Source organism: Marmota monax, unplaced genomic scaffold (assembly GCF_021218885.2).
Source record: "Marmota monax isolate L192 unplaced genomic scaffold, Marmota_monax_Labrador192_F-V1.1 WCK01_AAM20220418_F8-fsc00038, whole genome shotgun sequence".
Taxonomy (NCBI): domain Eukaryota; kingdom Metazoa; phylum Chordata; class Mammalia; order Rodentia; family Sciuridae; genus Marmota; species Marmota monax.
In genome coordinates, this window is record NW_026692498.1 from 12,403,284 (window position 1) to 12,421,993 (window position 18,710).

Consider the following 18,710-nt stretch of genomic DNA (forward strand, 5'->3'; position numbering starts at 1 on the left):
TGGGGGTGAGGTTAATAGGGGATGGTCTGGAAGGCCTCTCTAAAAGCTTCCCTTGGACAAAAAGATGAAGGAAGTGAGAAGCCACCACAAGGATATCTAGAAGAGCGTCCTGGGTAGGATCCTGGAGGTAAGGACTTAAAGGAAACCCAGAAGCCACATCTTATAGAGCCTTGTAAGTCATAAAGACTTTGAATTTTATTTTAAGATGAGAGCCACTGGACAATTCCCCCCAAAAAGCAGCTACTTAAAATGCAGAAAAGAATCAGCCCCTTCCTTCATAATTTCAAAATACTAGTTCCAGTTCTGTATTATAGAGGAGTTTTCTTTGATTTATAAAATGGGTACATTTCTAATATATATATACACACATATATATATATGTGTGTGTGTGTATATATATATATATATATACTTAATATATATATATATATACTTAATATATATATATATATACTTAATATATATATATACTTAATCTAGTTAACTGATGCCTTATTATCTAATTACTTGTCTGAAGGGCTTGGGTGTTGGAGACTGTTGTCATCCCCAGGTAAAGAAAGATAAATTTAATTTTTTTTTTATGAAACAGAGGTCTTGTTTAAAAATCTTCAAAGAATCTGGGCCAGAACCAGGTCCAGGTTAACTTGATTAATTGCATAAAGCCAAACTTCACCTGGAAGATCCCCACCTGAGAACCAAAAAAGGGGCCTTGGACCATAAATGAGCTCATGTCCATAGATCAACCAAACCTCAACAAAGTGGCTGCAGATAAACATTCAGTAGGTTATTCGACTGATGCAGTAAGGAATAGAAGTCTTGTTTTATACTCACACATTAGCCAAACTTTCTAATGTAATGACCTAGAAACTTGGTAAAGGCGACTTTCTTGTCACTGTCTTTGTTACACCTAGCCCCAATTCTCTGTATCACTGTACTACCTAGAAGTCACCTTCAGACACCATGGAGGGTCTATACAGTGGGTAAACATAGATAAGCCATGGAAATTGGTTATATCAGGAAAAGTCAGCATAAGTAGTTAGGAGTGGCTGGGTCAGGAGCAGAGTGTTTTACAAAGATAAGCGTATATAAAAGAAGGTAGAATAACACTCCACTTGCAAACACTGGTATCTGTGGACAGGGAAACGTGGCAGGACAGGAGAGTGAAATGGCTTGGCTTGCCCTCTACCTCCTAAACCTTCTCTGGGCTATGGCTGGGACTAGTACCCAGACCCGAAGCTTGTGCTGTGAGTATGCTGTTTATTCTGAGATGGCCAGGGAAGCAGTTACCCTGCGAAGAGGCAAAGACCTCAGATAAAAGTCTGCTGATGAGAAAGTGATTGGAATAGCAATCACTGTAAGAGTTCCAAAGTGGGTGAGTCAGGGTGCAAGTGTGTGCTGTTCATCATTCCTGACTCAAAGAACTTGTGAGCCAAGTTGATGCATTTTTTATTAAGATGAGCTGAAGTACTATTGCAGGAATGATGCTTGCTGCTACAAGACAGACACTTAGTGGCCATTGAGACCTGGTACCACTACCAGGGAGGTAGTGGGAGGTTTTGGTAATGACTGAGGACACATACTGTCCCAAATCTTTAATATTCTTCATGGAAGAGTGGGGTGAACATAGATGCAAGGCAAACAGTAATTTTAAGAAGTTACCAGAAGTCATGTGAAATGTCCATGAGCCATATCACTTAAACATAGTAAATGAAAAATAACTTTTACAACCCCAAATGTGAGTTTTTAAGAAAATCTAAGGACTAAATTACATTTAAAAAAATCAATGTTTTCTGCATTTCTCTTCAATTATTTAAGTTGCCAAAGCTAATCAAATCTTCTATTAAAAAAAAAACACATGGGAATCATGTTTCTGAGGAGAGAGAATAAGGGAAAGAGGTTTGATAAGTAGTTTTTCTCTTCTCAGCTGTCCCCTCAGAACAACAGCCTTGGGTTGATGGCCTACAAGCACTCATGGAGAACTCAGTGATCTCATCAGCCTACCCAAACCCCAGCATCCTGATTGCCATGAATCTGGCTGGGACCTACAACCTGGAGGCCCAGAAGCTCCTGACCTATGAGCTCATGGCCAGTGACACTGCGGGTGAGATATGTGAGCCCCTTGCCCACCCTCACAATCACACACACCACTAGCCACTCTCAGATACCAACTTTATGTCACCCCATCACCACCTGAATGCTGCCTTTGACTGTACCTTGATCACTTTTCCTTACACACTGATAAATACCTGGAAAGAAATGTGTGTGAAGTGAGAACATTAATGGAGGAAGACGGTGAACCAGAAAGAGCTCCCAACTAGACGCACAGAGAGCAGGCTTCCAGTTCTGAATATGCCACTTACCAGTTGTGACCTTGAGTTTGAGTTTCTTTTTCTTTTATTTTCTTTTTTTGGCGGGGGGGGGGGGGGCACTGGGGATTGAACCCAGAAGTGCTCTACCACTGAGCTACATCCCCTGCCCTTTTTTAAGACAGGGTCTAAGTTTCCCAGGTTGACCTCAAACTTACAATCCTCCTGTCTCAACCTCCTGAGTCACTGGTACTACAGGCATGAGCCATCACATGCCAGCTACTCTGTGACCTTGAACAAATCACTGAATGTGACTCAATCTCACCTCACCCTCTAATAACAATAATGCCACAACTAATAGCAATGACAATGACAATACAATGTCTCTTCTGCCTACCTCACAGGAGTCACCTTAAGGCCCAAGTTCAATAACAAATTTTAAATTATTCTGCAGTTCCATATTTTCATAGAGAAACTTGTGTGAGTGTTCTTGCTGCTTTTTAAACTAGATACCAGGGATTATTGGCAGAGTCATGGATCACACAAAAGATACTAGATTCAATACTCCCTTAAGTATTTTTCCATATATATTTCTTCAGAAATATCAAAAAATTATGTGAGTACATAAGTTTAAAAAATCAAAATGACCTGGATATGCTCAGCCCTACCCCTGGTGATCCCTCCCCTGAGGATGCCTTATGTCACTGCTCTGTTTGCTCCTCTGCAGACCTAACCACTGGGCAGCTCGCCCTCACCATTATGGCCCTCACCTCCTCCTGCCGAGACCCTGGGAGTAAAGTGTCAGTTCTGCAAAAGCAAATGGAGAAGTGGGCACCTTCAAGTAAGACCTCATGGGAAGGGAGGGGAGAATGAGCACAGAGTCTCTTTCCTGAAAATTTTAAACCCAGAAAGGAAAAGAGTAGAGGTGGGGAGAGTTACACTGTCACCTTCTCTGATAATTCCACCAGTGCCAGATTCACTCCTCAGTCAAAAAAAAAAACTAGAAAGTCAACAGACTGTTCACACTCATTGGAAACAGCATCATCCCATCATCCCTTTTATTCTGTTCAATTGCCAGATGATATTCTGAAAAACACTGAAGTTACCCTTTGCCGATACTCTTTCTTTAGGGAGAAGTGTTCTATTTTAAAAATTCAGTTTTTCCTTCTTCATAAATGTCTCGAGCATAAGGAATGTTAGTCTAACAAAGACTCTTTATTCCCTCTTGAGGCCCTAATGACCAAGTGACAGCTTTCTATGGGCCCAGTCTGGCAATCTTGGCACTGTGCCAGAAGAACTCAGAATCAACCTTGCCAATAGCAGTCCGCTTTGCCAAGACCCTGCTGTCCAATACCTCTCCCTTCAACGTGGGTAAGTGGCCACCATCAGACACTGCCCTAAGCTGAGAACATCACAGGCACAATGTGCTTAGTGATGGAGCTGGACAAGGAAGTAAGGACCTTGAAGAACCTGAGAACCATGCAAGCTTGTGCAGACGGGAGACATTTAGCAAAGTTTGTTGGATATGTGAGTTAGGGAATAATGAAGGAAGGGGAGATAGTAACACGTAGAAACATGTTACTATATTTGAAATGTCTAGCAGCTACAGAACCTCCACTGGGAACAATAAACATGTCACCCAAGTGTAGGGGTTACTTCCAAAGTGACGCATTGCTTCAGCCCTGCCCTGCACCATCTTTAATTGCTGCTAATGCTTCCACACTCAATTTTCCTAATGCTTCTCCTTATTACATCCAAATATCCTCTTTCTATTAAATAGCAACTGTCTAACCCATAATGTTCCCGGCCTCAAGAAACACTGGGACCATCTTATTCCTTCATTCTGAAAGCTTTCAGCTGCTAGTGCATGGAAGCTTTCTCCTTGCACATCCTTCTTTGGTACATTCCTCAGGGTGTAATGATCTCTTCTCTGTAGGGGTCACCGTCATGGCTCTCTGCCACTCTCTCATCAGTAGCATTATCTCAGGCTTTGCCCTTTATTCATGCCTCATCAGAAACCTGTCGAATATCAATTTCTATCAACAAGCAGGTAAATGTACTCTGGGCCCTTCTCTGGATCAAGAACAGACGCATCTCCCTTTTCATCCTCGAACTTCACACATTTCTGGGGCATCTCAGCCAATCCAGAAACTCTGGACTTCTTTGCCTCTGGGTTTTAATAACACTATCACCCGGAATGAAGTTACATGACTTTCAGGTGGAGATTGGGGTAGGAGGAAAAGATCAGTAAAATAAAAAAATGTTATCTGGCAAGTTTTCCATTTGTTCTGGTCTTGTCACATCGGAGCTTCCTCATTCAGTCCACACAGGTTTATCACACACTAATAATGGCAAAGTCCCTGTGCCGAGTGCTCTGGGGGATGCAAAGTTCCCATCATTCAAGTGTTCACAGAGCGTAACAGCCACAAAACACAGCAGAGGGTGCTGAAATCGCAGAACAGGCAAAACAACAAATGCTAAATGAGTTCAGAAAAGAGGCTGCAACTGACAGAGAAGACTTCACTGAAATGTGGTGATGGTCAGATTTTCAAAAATGGTGGATTTTTGGAAAGATAAAAACTGGACAAAAAGCATGGGATTGAACATACCACCAGTCTACATTAATGGAAAGTATGAGCTGTAAAGGTGCAGAGATCTAGGTTCAAGTTGTGGCCCTGCTGCTTACTGGTTGTGTAGGATTGGGCAGTTATTTAACTTCTCAGACCCCCCATTTCCCCATCTCTTAAGGAAGTTAAGTACAGTTTCCTATTCCACAGATTATCCTGAGGACTAAGTGAAATCATGTAACTAGAACTCCATGAGCACATGTAAATGTTAGCTGTTCAAAATGCAGTGGTGGCAATGATGGTGGTAGGTCTGTCCCCTCTGTGATTTACAGACACGGGAGCAGTGGCAACCTTGGCTCTGACCTGCATGTACAACAAGATCCCTGTAGGTTCCGATGAAAGCTATAGAGCCCTGTTTGGTCAGGTACTAAAGAATATTGTGGAGAACATCAGCAATCGGATCAAAGACAATGGCATCATTGGAGACATCTACAGTACTGGCCTTGCCATGCAGGTAAATACGTCTTGGATGCCCTTGATCGAGTCCAAGCCAATAAGCCCAGATTGTAGGATCAAGAGATCAGATGTCTGCTGACATCTCTGGAAAAGCCCAACTTTGAAGTAGATTTCTAATGGCACCTGTGCCTCAGTTTCTCCACTGGTTAAATGCAGGTAAGTGTTAATTCTCCCTTATCTCATAGATAAAGTATGAAAACAAACCTATATGAATTTATTTTCCTTCCTTGGGAAAAAATGAAATAAATAAATTCAAGAAATGACAAGTTTACTAGTCATAGTAATAATGATTGAAAGTTTGATGTGTACATAATAATATTAAATCAGGTCCTCAAAAAAATTGAATTTTCTGATTCAATCTTGCCAGCCAAATGCTCTTTTTTGCCCTTTGTCTTGATCCAAAAAAGGTCAATTTTCATTTTAAATGGTTAATGAAAATAATCTAAAATTGACTCAAAAAATTCCCTCATACATGGTAGAGCCAGTCTATCTGTTACCAAGCCCACACTCAGTCCTACACTCCCTAGTATATATTTCCAAACTTGGGTTTGGTAAGATGTTGCTTGATAGCTCCGACAACACCTTCTCCCTATCCTAGTTGATTAAGGCAGCATCCTCTGTGGAATGCAGATGTACTCAGGATATTAAAAAGCCACCTGTGGCTAAATCCTCTGATCTATACTGAGAAATTTATGCTCTGAAGTCTCAAAATATCTTATGGGATTAAGAGAAAAGCTGCACATGAACTCTCCAAGTCAGGAAAGGGAGAATGCTGGAGTTAGGATGCCAGCACTAAACCTAATCTAGCTCTGGACTGCTACTAAAAGGAAACTGTCTCCTGAGAAAATAAATGCTGATATTGGTATTCTCCAGACATTAAAAATTAGTAAAGGACATAAACAACCTAAGAATCAGTTAATGTTAAACATAAGAATAAAAACAAATTCCCATTCCAATGTTTAGTATTGACAAATAAGAATCAAGTCAGTTTTCATGTCATGGTTAATAAGAGTCTGTCACTATACAAAGCACTGGATATTTTCCATGGTTGCGTCAATCATACAAGAGAATCCCCAGTACTCAGGTCTAGAAAACTCCTTGAAAGAAAACAGGTAGTCTGAAAGAAATGAGCATAAGAATTGGTGGGGGTAGAGGGAAGAAAGTCATGACTCAACTAAAATAATCTTGCTTCAACCTAATGCCTGATAGAGAAGTGTTTATTTTGTAAATTTGCCTTATGAATTCTGTTTCAGATCTTATCATCTGTTAGTTATACTCTGATAAGCTGTACCTGGGAACTAAAGCTTTTCCTGTGGAAAGGCAGGACCTCCTCCAAACCCAAACACCACAGACCATGTGGGTTTCTCAGTTAAGACGCTGCCCACCTGGAGTTTACTCAGGCAGTGACTCTATCTGAAGTCAGCAGATATCTAATATATAACCTCCATCTAATCTAAAATGTTCTGGTATTGAGATCAAAGGGTTCTGCAGCTATAACAACTTGGGTTTGAATCCCAGATCTTCCCACTATCTTGAACAAATACTGAATTTCTTGGAATTTCATTTTATCTACAATAGCGAAATTGCAACTAAGTTAAAAGAAATGTGATGTACAAAAAAAAAAAAAAAATCACAGATGCAATTTCACGCTCGCTCACTGTTCATGGTCTCTCCCAGAAGAACAGCAGTGCTAATAATATTAAATCTTTTTAGCCTTTGTTCTCCCTCTTCCAAGATGATGATTCCCTTCACATTGCTCAAGCTACCCTCTCCCTTCCCAGTGGCACTCTCAAGGCATTTCCTCTGTTCCAACATTTCTCTCTAAATGCTATCACTTTAAGCTTCCTCAGATAGAACTTACACTGATAAGGGATCTCATAAACCCCTTCATGATAGTTATTAATGACATATAATAGCTTAACAATATAGAGTATTGGCATTGGTGACTCTTACTTAGCAGAATTTGGGGGGATATTGTTACTGAGGAGTATCTATCTGATACTTCTTAAACCAAACTGCTTTGTAAAGTCACCTGCAGCAAGATCTATGGTTCATGCTTGCCAAAGATAACAGTATGGTCATACACGTCACAACTGTCTAAGTGTCCATACCACTCTCTCTAGCTGAGAGAACCATTTCTGACTCATCTCTACCTTCTTCCATTCCCCATAACCAGCTCCAGGCAAACCAGTCATCAGCAATCCCAGCCCTTTAACGTGCTCTGGTGGCCCTAGCCAGCACAACTGTAAAGGAAGGAATGTGGTAATGATAGTTTGTACATCACATTACAAAATCCTTTTAAATATTAGCCCATAGAATTTCAAATGTCAATTTGAAATTGTCAAGCAGGAATTATGCTTTTATTTAACCCATTAGATAAAAAACTCAACAATGTTAAGTGAATTGGTTGGTCTGTTAATCAAGACTCATTTTTCAGTAAACTGAACTACAAATCATTTTGCTAAAAAAATGGGAATATCATATACACTTGAAATTCCAAGGCTACATTAGGTGGTCTCAGGAATAATCAGAATAAAGGGTTCAAACCATGATATCATGGACCACCTTTTTTTCTCATCTCAGCATGGTTTCCCTCATTCTCCCCTACTACATGGCTTCTTCAAAGTATTTCAGGAAGATGATGACTCAGTGTGCACTCACACAGTCCCAGCTGAAAAACCCCAACAGGAAAAAGAAGTGTTTCTCTCCCCAACTACCTATATGTCAGAGAAAGATTAAATAGTTCATGTATCACCAGTCATCGGGAAAGTCCACCCGAGGGTGCACATGACAACACAAAACAAGGGAAGTCGGCTACATGTATATGGCCAGGTTTTTCTAAATCACAGCTCCCAATGGAGTTGGCTTTGCCCACTCTCACCCTCACTTTACACCCAAAGTCTGCTCATAAATATGGCAGCCCTACTGGTGTTCCTTGAATCTGACCATCTCACCGGTCTTTGTTTTGTGACTAATATGTGACAGATACTGCGCTAAGTGGTAGAAGTGTAGCACTGAGGAAGAAAAATATAGTTCCCAGAGCTGTGTATCCCTTACAAGGCATGTAAGTAAAGCTATACCTAATCTTTCTCTCTCTCTTTCGTTCTCTCTTTCTCCCCGTGTTCCTCTCTTCCTCCCCTCTCTCCCTCTTGTCCCAGGCCCTCTCAGTGACACCTGAGCAACCTAACAAGAAGTGGGACTGTGAGAAGACTATGAATATAATACTGGATGAGATTAAGCAGGGGAAATTCCAAAACCCCATGTCCATTGCCCAAATCCTTCCTTCTCTGAAAGACAAGACATACCTAGATATACCCCAAGTGACCTGTGGTCCTGGTAAGAACTCTTAATATCTACCTCTACTTATGTCATAAGTCAGCACCTTATGTCAAGATGAAATGTAGGTCAAAGTTAAGTGGCATGTAGGCTTTGTATGTCTTCCTCCCACATGAAGAGAGCCACATCTGTCTTAAAATTCCCAAAAGCATATGTTAGCATACAGCCATACCATTCAAACCTCAGAATTCAGCCCCATGTCTACTTCATTCAGCATACATTTATTGAAAACAACTCTGGACAAAGCATTTTGTGGGATGCTAGAGAAGGGAGGGCTATAGTCTGAACAACCAAATAGCTTCACATTCATTTGACAAATGTACCGCCAAACATTATGCATATCTTATCATATCTGCTTTTTACAGAGTAGGAGACAAATACACAAAAACTATAATATTTGGAATAATGAAACAAATATTAAATAGAAATTAAATCCATACACAGTGCAAAAGCAAAAAAAGATGACCAATTATTGATTTTATTTGGGAGGCCTAAGATAAAAGAGTTGACATTTTAGCCATCTAATTATGAAAGCTTGATGCTCACAGAACACCAAAGGGATGGAGTGGAAACATAGCATGCTACTTTTTAATTTGAAATATCTTTATTTTATCCAATCATAAATACAATACAGAAATACATAAATTCAAATATTGAAGAAATGTGTGTTTAGAAAGTAGGGATCCTTCATTAAAATTGTATACTCCAGAGATAGTACTGGTATGGATTTCTAGCTCTTCTTTCTAGTCAAATACCAACATAAAATATTATTCTCTTAAATTAACTTCCTAAGAAGAGATTATAAACTTCTTGTCCATTTCAACACAGAATCTACAGAGACCAAAATTAAGAAAACTGTTCCCAACCATATTGAATATTTACACTCACCTAACTCCTTGGGCTGTTTCCCAATGATTTCCCAACTTTAACAAGTTGGCCATAGAGTCTTTGCCAGGATTCTACACTAGTTGTCCAAGTACCTTGTTAAATGGTCTGAAACTTATTACTTGCTTGAAATGTTTCTGGGATAAGTTGTCAGTAACAGACTTCACACCAACCACAGAAACCCCATAAACTTTGACGTATTTTATATCTTCACTCTTCACAGATCATGAGGCGCAACCAACTCTACCCAATTACCCTTTCCCTGTCCCAACCTCAGCATCTAATATCACTGTCACATATACCATAAACAACCAGCTGAGAGGGGTAGAGCTGCTCTTCAATGTGACCATCCCAGTTAGTGTGAGAAATGGATCAGTGTTACTGGTTGTCCTAGAAGAAGCACAGCGCAAAAATTCCATGTTCAAGTGAGTGCTGTGAGTGTTGCTTGCCATTCTCCTAGTCCTGCCCTCAAATACCTTCTCTTTCTCTCTCTTCCGTATCCTTACTTGTATTCCTTCTGCTAATTTAATATGCTTTTATAATAGCCCCTTGAGGAGCTCATGAAAATTTAAATCATACATGTCAATATAAGTCAAATGAGTCAATGTTAAGTCATACAGGTCAAGGAGAGTCCACTGTGGATTAGAAGACTCAGACTCCATGGCTTTGTTGGGCCCCAACAACTAGGTACTATTTAGGAAGATGTGGAATCTGTGCTATAACAAAGCATTTGAGATAGGAGTGCACAATCTGGGGTTAGTGAATAGACTAGTGTTCATAGAGGAGAGAATACAGGGCTAAATTAAGTGTTTAGGTTGAATAACAGTGTAAAAAGTCTGAAGTCCCAGGCTAAGGAGATCAGCTTTCATATTGTAGATATTATAGATAAGCATTACAAGTTTTTGTGTAAGGAGACCCGTGTTGTAAAATGGTCCTTGGACTGTGAGAAGAGGAGGCAAGCACAAAACCTATGATAGCTACAGTAATGAAGTGTGAAGTAACATTTACCTCACCTAGGAACCACACCAAGGAAGTTCCTAGGTGAACTTCCTTGACATGAACCACACCAAGGAAGACTGTGCAGTGACAGGGAGTGGAAGGCAAGAGAATGCCCCAAAACTATTGATGGGAGTGTCAAAAATAATATCTTCCAGAAAAAAACCAGACTGGTTTAAAAAATATGTGTTCCAACTTGAAACACTGGAGACATTTAGAGGAAGTCCTTGGAAAAAGACACCAAGATAGGCAAAAGAGATCGGAAAATAATCTTATAGAGACGACAAAGTTAAGGAACTATGCAGTGGGTGGCAGACACATGCCCCCCAAAAAACATGAGGCAGCTCTAATATTTCCCATTTTACAGATGGTTACTAAGGAACATTCCTAAGATCACATAATGCGTAACTGGCAGCGTGGAGAGCTAAGCTCAGATGTGACTGGCTCTGAAGCTCATGTTCTTTCCACTCTCCTGTCAGGGAAGAGCAGAATACAGGAATAAATCATGGAGGAAAAAGTTAAACTTTGGGGAATGCTTATAGTTTGCAAAGAGAAAACAATAAAGAAAAATAGGTAAGTCTGTTTAGAATGAGCCAAGGGAAAGTGCCCACTCATGGAAAGAAAAAAGGAGATTGATTTTCAAACCTTCTGAATATACTGTTCTTCTCTAAGCTTAGCTTTAATGTTGCCTGACTTTTCTTTTTCTGATTGTAAATATAATAAATATACATAATAAATTTAGGAGGGAAAAAGCATAAAGAAGAAAACAAATCTACAGTCCGTTCACAATATAACCACTGTTAATATTTTTTATAATTTTGTTTTTTCTATGCATATTATAAACAGTTGTAATCATCCTATAAGTGGAACAGATATTTCTATAAAATATGAATCCCATATTTTCATTTAGCATTATTTCTTATTTTCCCATTTTGCTGAAAATTATTGAAAAATATTATTTTCATAACTTTCAAATATACAATCTCAGATATTCATTCCATCATTCATGTAATTTTTTACCCATTGTGGGCATTTACACTTTTTAAATTTGATTTTAAAAATCCATTCATTTTAATTTCATTTGATTTCATATTCATTAGTCATCTGCATCTTTTTCTTTTAAGCAGGATTTTATCTGATTTTTAAAAGAACTCAGAATTTCTCTGTCCCCTCATCTTACCTCCACTTATTGCCTGACCTAAAGTGAGGTATTAATTATGTATTATTTTATTCTTAGATTTGAAACCACAATGACATCTTGGGGCCTTGTTGTCTCTTCCATCAACAATATTGCTGAAAATGTTAATCACAAAACATACTGGCAATTCCTCAGCGACAAAACACCTTTGAATGAAGGTGAGAGAAGAAAAGGGATGAGCATATCTTCTGTAGTTGGGATGCTACATCCATTATTTTATTTCATTCGTTCATTCATTTAATCAATAAATGTGAGACTACATATGTATTTATAATAATTTATACAGTAATTACATAAATATAGATGATATGTATATCCATAAACATATATATATATATAGATACATTAACTCTTTAAGTATTAGTGGCCCTCTTTTTACAGTGGGAGCAACAATCTTAGTGACATTAAAAGGACTTGTGCGAGGCAGGCATCTAGCATGTGAGAAAGAAGACAATCAAACCCAGGTTTCCAAACTCACACTCCAGCAAAACCTTAACATTAGTTAGTCTCCAACTTAAAGAGCACTGGTGTATGGTTTTGTCTAAAGATGATGTTACCTGGTTAAGCTAATGTTCGCTGTCAACATGCAGAGCGATGGAAAGCCAAAGTCACAGCAGTGCTAAGGCTGTGGCTTGATAAGAAGGCTTTGTTATCCAGTATCACAATGGGAAAGCTGTTGTTCTTAGCATCTGTCATATAATTAACAAAATCTGGCCAGTCAGAATTTGTAGGACTGTAGCATAGCATATAACAAAGATCCTGGAGCTGCACAGGCCTTGGCAAGAATCCCCTTCTTTTATTTAAGACATGCATTAGGCAAGTGATGAATCTTCTCTGGACCAGTCTCCACAGTTATAAAATGGAAATGGCTATAACAATTTCTTAAGTTACTGTGCAGATTACGAATAATGTATTTAAGTACTGGGCCTTTTGTATGACATGTATTCAAAAGTGGTAATTATTATTATCAATTCTCCTACCTCTTTTATCTCAGAAAATTGCCCTGAGAACTAATATTAGACTAATTTTTCTGTCTACCAATAGCTTTCTTTCTCTGAGAGAAGGATGACAAAGGGAAAGGTCTCTGAGATTCAAAAAAAAATGGGCCTGAACTTGTCACTGTTTCTGTTGCCTGAACTACCTGGAAGATAATGATGCACCTGGAAGATAATGGATGCTGTCATTTTTTATCTTCCCTGTCCTAAAAGACAAAATTCTCAACCCACTGTCCATCCCTATTTCTTACAAAATCTTCCCCCAAAAAAGTGAAATACTTCTTGAATGCCCTAATTTTGGCTGAAATAAGCCATTTTAATAATAACTACCATTTGTTGTTTAATTATTATGTGTTGGGTCCTGTATGAGGCACCCAGCAGTCACTATTTCTAATCCAGAAGATAACCCTTCAAAGAAAATATTATTAACAAAATTTTCTTTGTGGGGGAAAAAGAGGCTGGCACATCTTAAGACATGCTCCACAAAATACCAAATTGGAAACTAGAAACAAGAACTCCCCAAATTCCAATTCCATATTTCTTCCAGACTAACAAAGTGCCCACTTCTCACTAGGGTTATTTTATGCCTCAAATAAATTTAATGGGCTGATCATTTGGGAAGTAGGGGTGATTACATGCACCATGATGACCCCATTTTATTCTTTTCTTTCCAGGAGTTGCTGACTATATTCCCTTCAACAACGAGCACATCACAGCCAATTTCACTCAGTATTAAGAAGGAGGTGAGCTTAGTTTCTACTGAACATCTTCAAAGGCTAGGTGAATTTTTTCCACTTTGTTTCAGAAAAAAAAATGGATACCTATGCTATTCTTATTTCTGGTGAAAACACAAAAGAACACTCTGTGGAATAAATGATGCAAAGTTCTCCAGAGTCTGAACATTCCTGACTCATGAAAACAAAATGTCCCGTTTCCCAATAAAATGACCACCAGCCCTCACTTAAACCTGAGGAGATAGGAAGGGTCCAGCTGACTTTTCTTGGAGATCATTCTGATTTTCTTGATTAACTAAATAATGCACTCCCTATTCTACAAATGATATGTTTTTACTTTATTTTTCTTTATTTTTTATTGGTTCTTTTTAGTTATAAATGACAGCAGAATCCATTTTGACATAACTATAAAATCATGGAATATATCTTGTTCTAATTCAGTCCCAATGCCTCTCATGATATATTTTTAAAACGTCCTATTTGTGTTTCTAGTACCAAATGCTCCTTTTCAAATCACCTAATATAAACATACACCTGTAGGTACAGCAAATATACATGAAATGGCCAAAATTGTTTCATATGAAAACTCTCAGATGGTTCAGAACTCCCCTTCCGTTTCTATTACTTGCTCTGGGTAAAATCAGGTTCAAAATATATGTTTTATATAATTTTATATATTTAGTATATAGATATAATTCATATTTATAACAACATATAATATAAAAATATATAACATATTATGTGACGATAATAATTCTATCCTCTGCTTATAGGAGTCAACACTGGTACAAACTTTCTAGAGAATAAAAAATTTGTATTAAAAGGCCTAAAATATACAATTGGCCCTCTATATTCACAGGCTCTGCATTTGCAGAGTCCACCTATTGCAGATTTAAAATACTTCCAGTTGAATTTGTAAGGAATATGTACCAACTCTTCTTCCCTAAACAACATAGCATTAACAACTATTCACACAGCATTCATGTTGTCTTAGGTATTATAAGTAACCTGTACAGGATTTAAAGCATACAGGAGGATGGGAATAGATTATATGCAAATATCACACTATTGTATATAAGGGATTTCAGCATCCACAGATTTTGGAATCCCTGGGGTCCTGGAACCAATCCCCTGAGGATATTGAGGGCCAACAACTGTACTCAAACTTGACACAAAATCCCAATTGTGAAATTTATGCAAAGAAAAGAATCATAAGAGGACGCAAAGATACACAAGAATCAAAATATCAACTGTGACTGTTGGAGAACAACACTTAGGTGCAGTCACAATGCACTGCCTGACACTGAGCCCCAGCATGAGACAGACTGAATTTCCCAGCCACAGTCCTCCTGTCCTGGCATCTTAAAAACAAGTAACTGCTCACTGGTAACAGTGTGGCTCCCAGAAGAAAGAGATGTGAACCAACCACACAGACCCAGGTCCTCATCCCCAACGCACCTGTTAAGTAAATCACTCTGTCCCAGAAAAATGCCAGGACAGTCATTGTAATAGAAGGAAACTTCAGGAATGATGAATAAAGTGTCTCTCTTATCATGTAATGTACATAAATGAAAAAAGTAGAGGCTATCTATACATCCAACAATAGGGTCGTGGACAGACAAACTTTAATAGGACACATAATAGGATACTAAAGGTTACTATAATTCACCTTCAATACTTGCTGACTTGAAAAGACATTCATGATATAGAGCCAAGTGAATGAAGCAGACTATACAACATTATAGAATCATCCATGCCAGTGTTTTGGTGGCTCTGTTTGATACAATTACTAGTTATTTGGAGGTTTTGTTTTTTGTTGTTGTTTTACTGTTTTCTAAGTTTTGGCTATTTAACACATAATTGAGCAACTGGAACCTAGGAAAAATATTTTAAGCAAAAGCACCTTTTTTGCTTAACAATAAATTGGGCAACCAAAAAACCCTGTGTGTTTGTATGTGTATCTGTGTGTGTGTGTGTATTGGCAAGACTGGGAGCAGAGGAATGAGTTGAATCTATCACAAGTTGCAGCTCTGCTTTGACAAAGTGCTTTAAAATGTACACATGTGTATATTCACTATAAAAATAAGGTGACTGCTATAAGTAATGAAAAGTGTGAAAATACTGTGAAATATATTCACCTGTGAGTACTTGAGACAGGAAGTCATATAAATTTAGTTTATAAAATACGTCGATTTTTCAAGACATTTCAGAGGTCTTTTCTAGGTTGCCAATGCATTTTCTAGTTGGTTTCCATTTGTCATTATCTCACAGATGAAAGAGTTCTACTCTTATTCCTTTGGAGATAATTATTCAGCTTAAGAATTTTTCCAAGCAATGACGCTCTTGTCTTCTGTCGCTGATTCCTACCTTTTGGTCCTTTAGCACTAGTAAATTACCTAAGAAGAAACAGTTAATCAGGGGATTGACTAGTATCCCTGATTTTTTTTTTTAAAAAAAAGAAAGTAGCACAAAATTACTGAAAAACCTAAACAAAAAAATCAAGACTAGATGCACATATACAGAAAGTATCTAAAAGGGGAAAACCTGACATTTCCTCCAAGGTTCTTCTATTTTACTATTCCTACTCACACATTCTCACAGTGCCACGAGAAAGAACCACAATATATCTCCACCAACTAGCACAGTTCCTGGCATAAAAATATATATTGATTATTTCAGATCAGAAAAGATAACTTCCAGTTGGAAAAAAAATAGCCTGAAGATATGGTGTGAGAAGAAATCTGGACATGGAATCAAAATATTTTTAGCAATCATTCTGTACATGCTAGCAAGTAAGCTGAGTGACCTGGACAAGACAGATTCTCATTAACTAAAAACTCAATTTCTTCATCTATAAAATGGGGAGTCTGGCCTAGAAACATCTCAAAAATTCTCTCAGTTCAGAAAAGGTTTAAGAATTGTATTCCTGAAGATATGTATATTGTTTATAAAAAGCTCCCTACCCAAACACACTAGCTGTATTAAAAAAAAAAAAAAAAGAATTAAAAGTAACAGCCCCCTCCATTCATAATCACATGTGTGTGCTCTTTAATGCTTTAGGTTAAGTTGCAGTGACTATAAAAAGAACTTTTGTGACCTCTATTGGCCACCAGTGGTAAAGCCTGAATTTTTTTCCAATGCATTTTGACACATCATACATAAATGGAGTATAACTATTCATTCTTTTGGTTGCACACGATGTAGAATCACACTGGTCGTATAATCAGATATTCACATAGGGTATTAATGTCTGACTCATTCTACTATCCTTCCTATCCCTTCTCCTCTCCCCTCCCTTCACTCCCCTCTCTCTAATCCAAAGTACTTCTATTCTTCCCTAGCCCCCGCCCCGAATTAGCATCTGCATATTGAAGAAAACATTCAGTCTTTGGTTTTGGGGGATTGGCTTATTTTGCTTAGCATAATATTCTCCAGTTCCATCCATTTACCAGCATATACCATAATTTTATTCTTATTTAAAGCTGAATAATATTCCATTGTGTATATATACCACATTTTCTTTACCTGCTCATCTGTTGAAGGGCACCTAGGTTGGTTCCATAGTTTAGCTATTGTGAGTTGAACTTCTATAAACATTTATGTACAGATGGGAGAAATCTTTACCGCCTACACCTAAAATAGAGCACTAATCTCCAGGATATATAAAGAACTCAAAAAATTTAATACTAAAAAACCAAATAACCCAATCAATAGATGGGCTAAGAGGAACTGAACAGACACTTCACAGAAGGAGAAATACAACCTATCAACAAATATATGAAAAAAATGTTCAAAATCTTTAGCAATTAGAGGAAAAAGATAAAATCAAGTGTTAACATGCAAACAAAACTCCTCTAAGATTTCATCTCACTCCAGTCAGAATGGCAATTATCAAGAATACAAGCAACAGTAAATGTTGGTGAAGATGTGGGGAAAAAGCAAGGGTCAACTATTTTCTTGTATGTGGAAGTTAAGAGATAAATAACAAATTTTAAAAAGTAGGGGAGAGGGGAATCTCATGAAAATAAAGGTGAGAACAGTAAAGTAAAGGAAATGGAACAGAGAGGGAAAGGGGAAGAATTGGACAGGGGAGGAACGGCAGAATGAAATAAACCAAATTATGTCATTTGCATTCATAAACATGTCACAATCAATTATACTTTTATGTACAACTGTAATGCACCAATTTAAAACATCAATTAAAAAGATAAAGTCAACTGCTAACATGCATAAAGGTCTATAAAAGACCTAACTCCAGCAGATTGACAATTTTGTAAAGTAAGGTTTTTACCCATTTTTCCCTTGTCTATCCTTTTTCTGATTATGTTGAGCAATTTTTCATGTATTGTTGTATATGTGTTATGAATATCATTTTCTGCACTGTGAATGGGTTCCCCTTTTTACTTTTCTAATGGTTTCTTTTGATGAAGAGAAGGGTTTACTTTTAATTTAAAAAATTACATCATGCTCCATAAATACATACCATTATTTTGTGTCAGTAAAATAAAATCTGTAACGCTTGCAGAGGTACAATTCCTGGAAGATCTTACTGCAGAAAAAGAAATGGTCATACCTTTAAAAAAAAAAAAAACTAAGTCATTTTGCAGACAAAAATGAAAAGAAAATTGGAATATGCACAACCACACAGAAGATAATATATTTAACAAATAATAAGCAGTTTTTAACTGATAAGAAAAAATATGAACAGTATGACTAAAATATAGACAAAACATACAAGCAAGCAAATTGCAAATGCAAAAACTACAATGGGGATGTAGTTTAGACATAGTGTACTTACCTAGTATGCTCAAAAGACCTGGGTTTAATCCCTAGTATTGCAAAAAAAAAAAAAAAAAGGTGTGTGTGTGTGCGGGGGGGGGGTAAAATCAAAGACATGAGAAAAAGCTTGATATTAGTCATCTCTAAAAAGGAAAACTAATCTATAACCAATTTGTAAATTAAAGTAAATGGGACTTAGAAAATGCTAACGAAAATCAACTTCAGTGTACTACTTTTAGCCAACCATCTCTGTGAGGCTGGTTTCTGTTGCTGTGTCTTGCCATTTTCTCATTACTCCACAACTTAAAATTAAACTTTAAAATTGTTTTTTTTACTTTTAGTCAAGGAAAACTTTCTCATATCAGTACCTAAAATGTCCAAAAGTGTAATATTCTTAA

General features: G+C 37.6%; 1 protein-coding gene and 1 long non-coding RNA gene across 3 annotated transcripts in view; one reads left to right on the forward strand and one right to left on the reverse strand.

Annotated features, from left to right (window-relative positions):
* LOC124093275 (uncharacterized) overlaps positions 1–18,710 on the reverse strand; it is a 54,467-nt gene that overhangs the window by 34,561 nt on the left and 1,196 nt on the right. For both annotated transcript variants that reach the window (XR_009226886.1, XR_006851898.2), the window contains exon 2: positions 18,017–18,106. This is a non-coding gene — a long non-coding RNA (uncharacterized LOC124093275). The remainder of the gene's footprint in view (positions 1–18,016; positions 18,107–18,710) is intronic.
* Cblif (cobalamin binding intrinsic factor) lies at positions 1,166–13,652 on the forward strand. The gene is made up of 9 exons (XM_046445668.1): positions 1,166–1,244; positions 1,925–2,101; positions 3,034–3,147; positions 3,537–3,677; positions 5,206–5,387; positions 8,548–8,725; positions 9,834–10,035; positions 11,844–11,962; positions 13,474–13,652. Exons 1-9 carry the CDS (start codon positions 1,166–1,168, stop codon positions 13,533–13,535), a joined length of 1,254 nt encoding a protein of 417 aa, XP_046301624.1. The 3' UTR covers positions 13,536–13,652.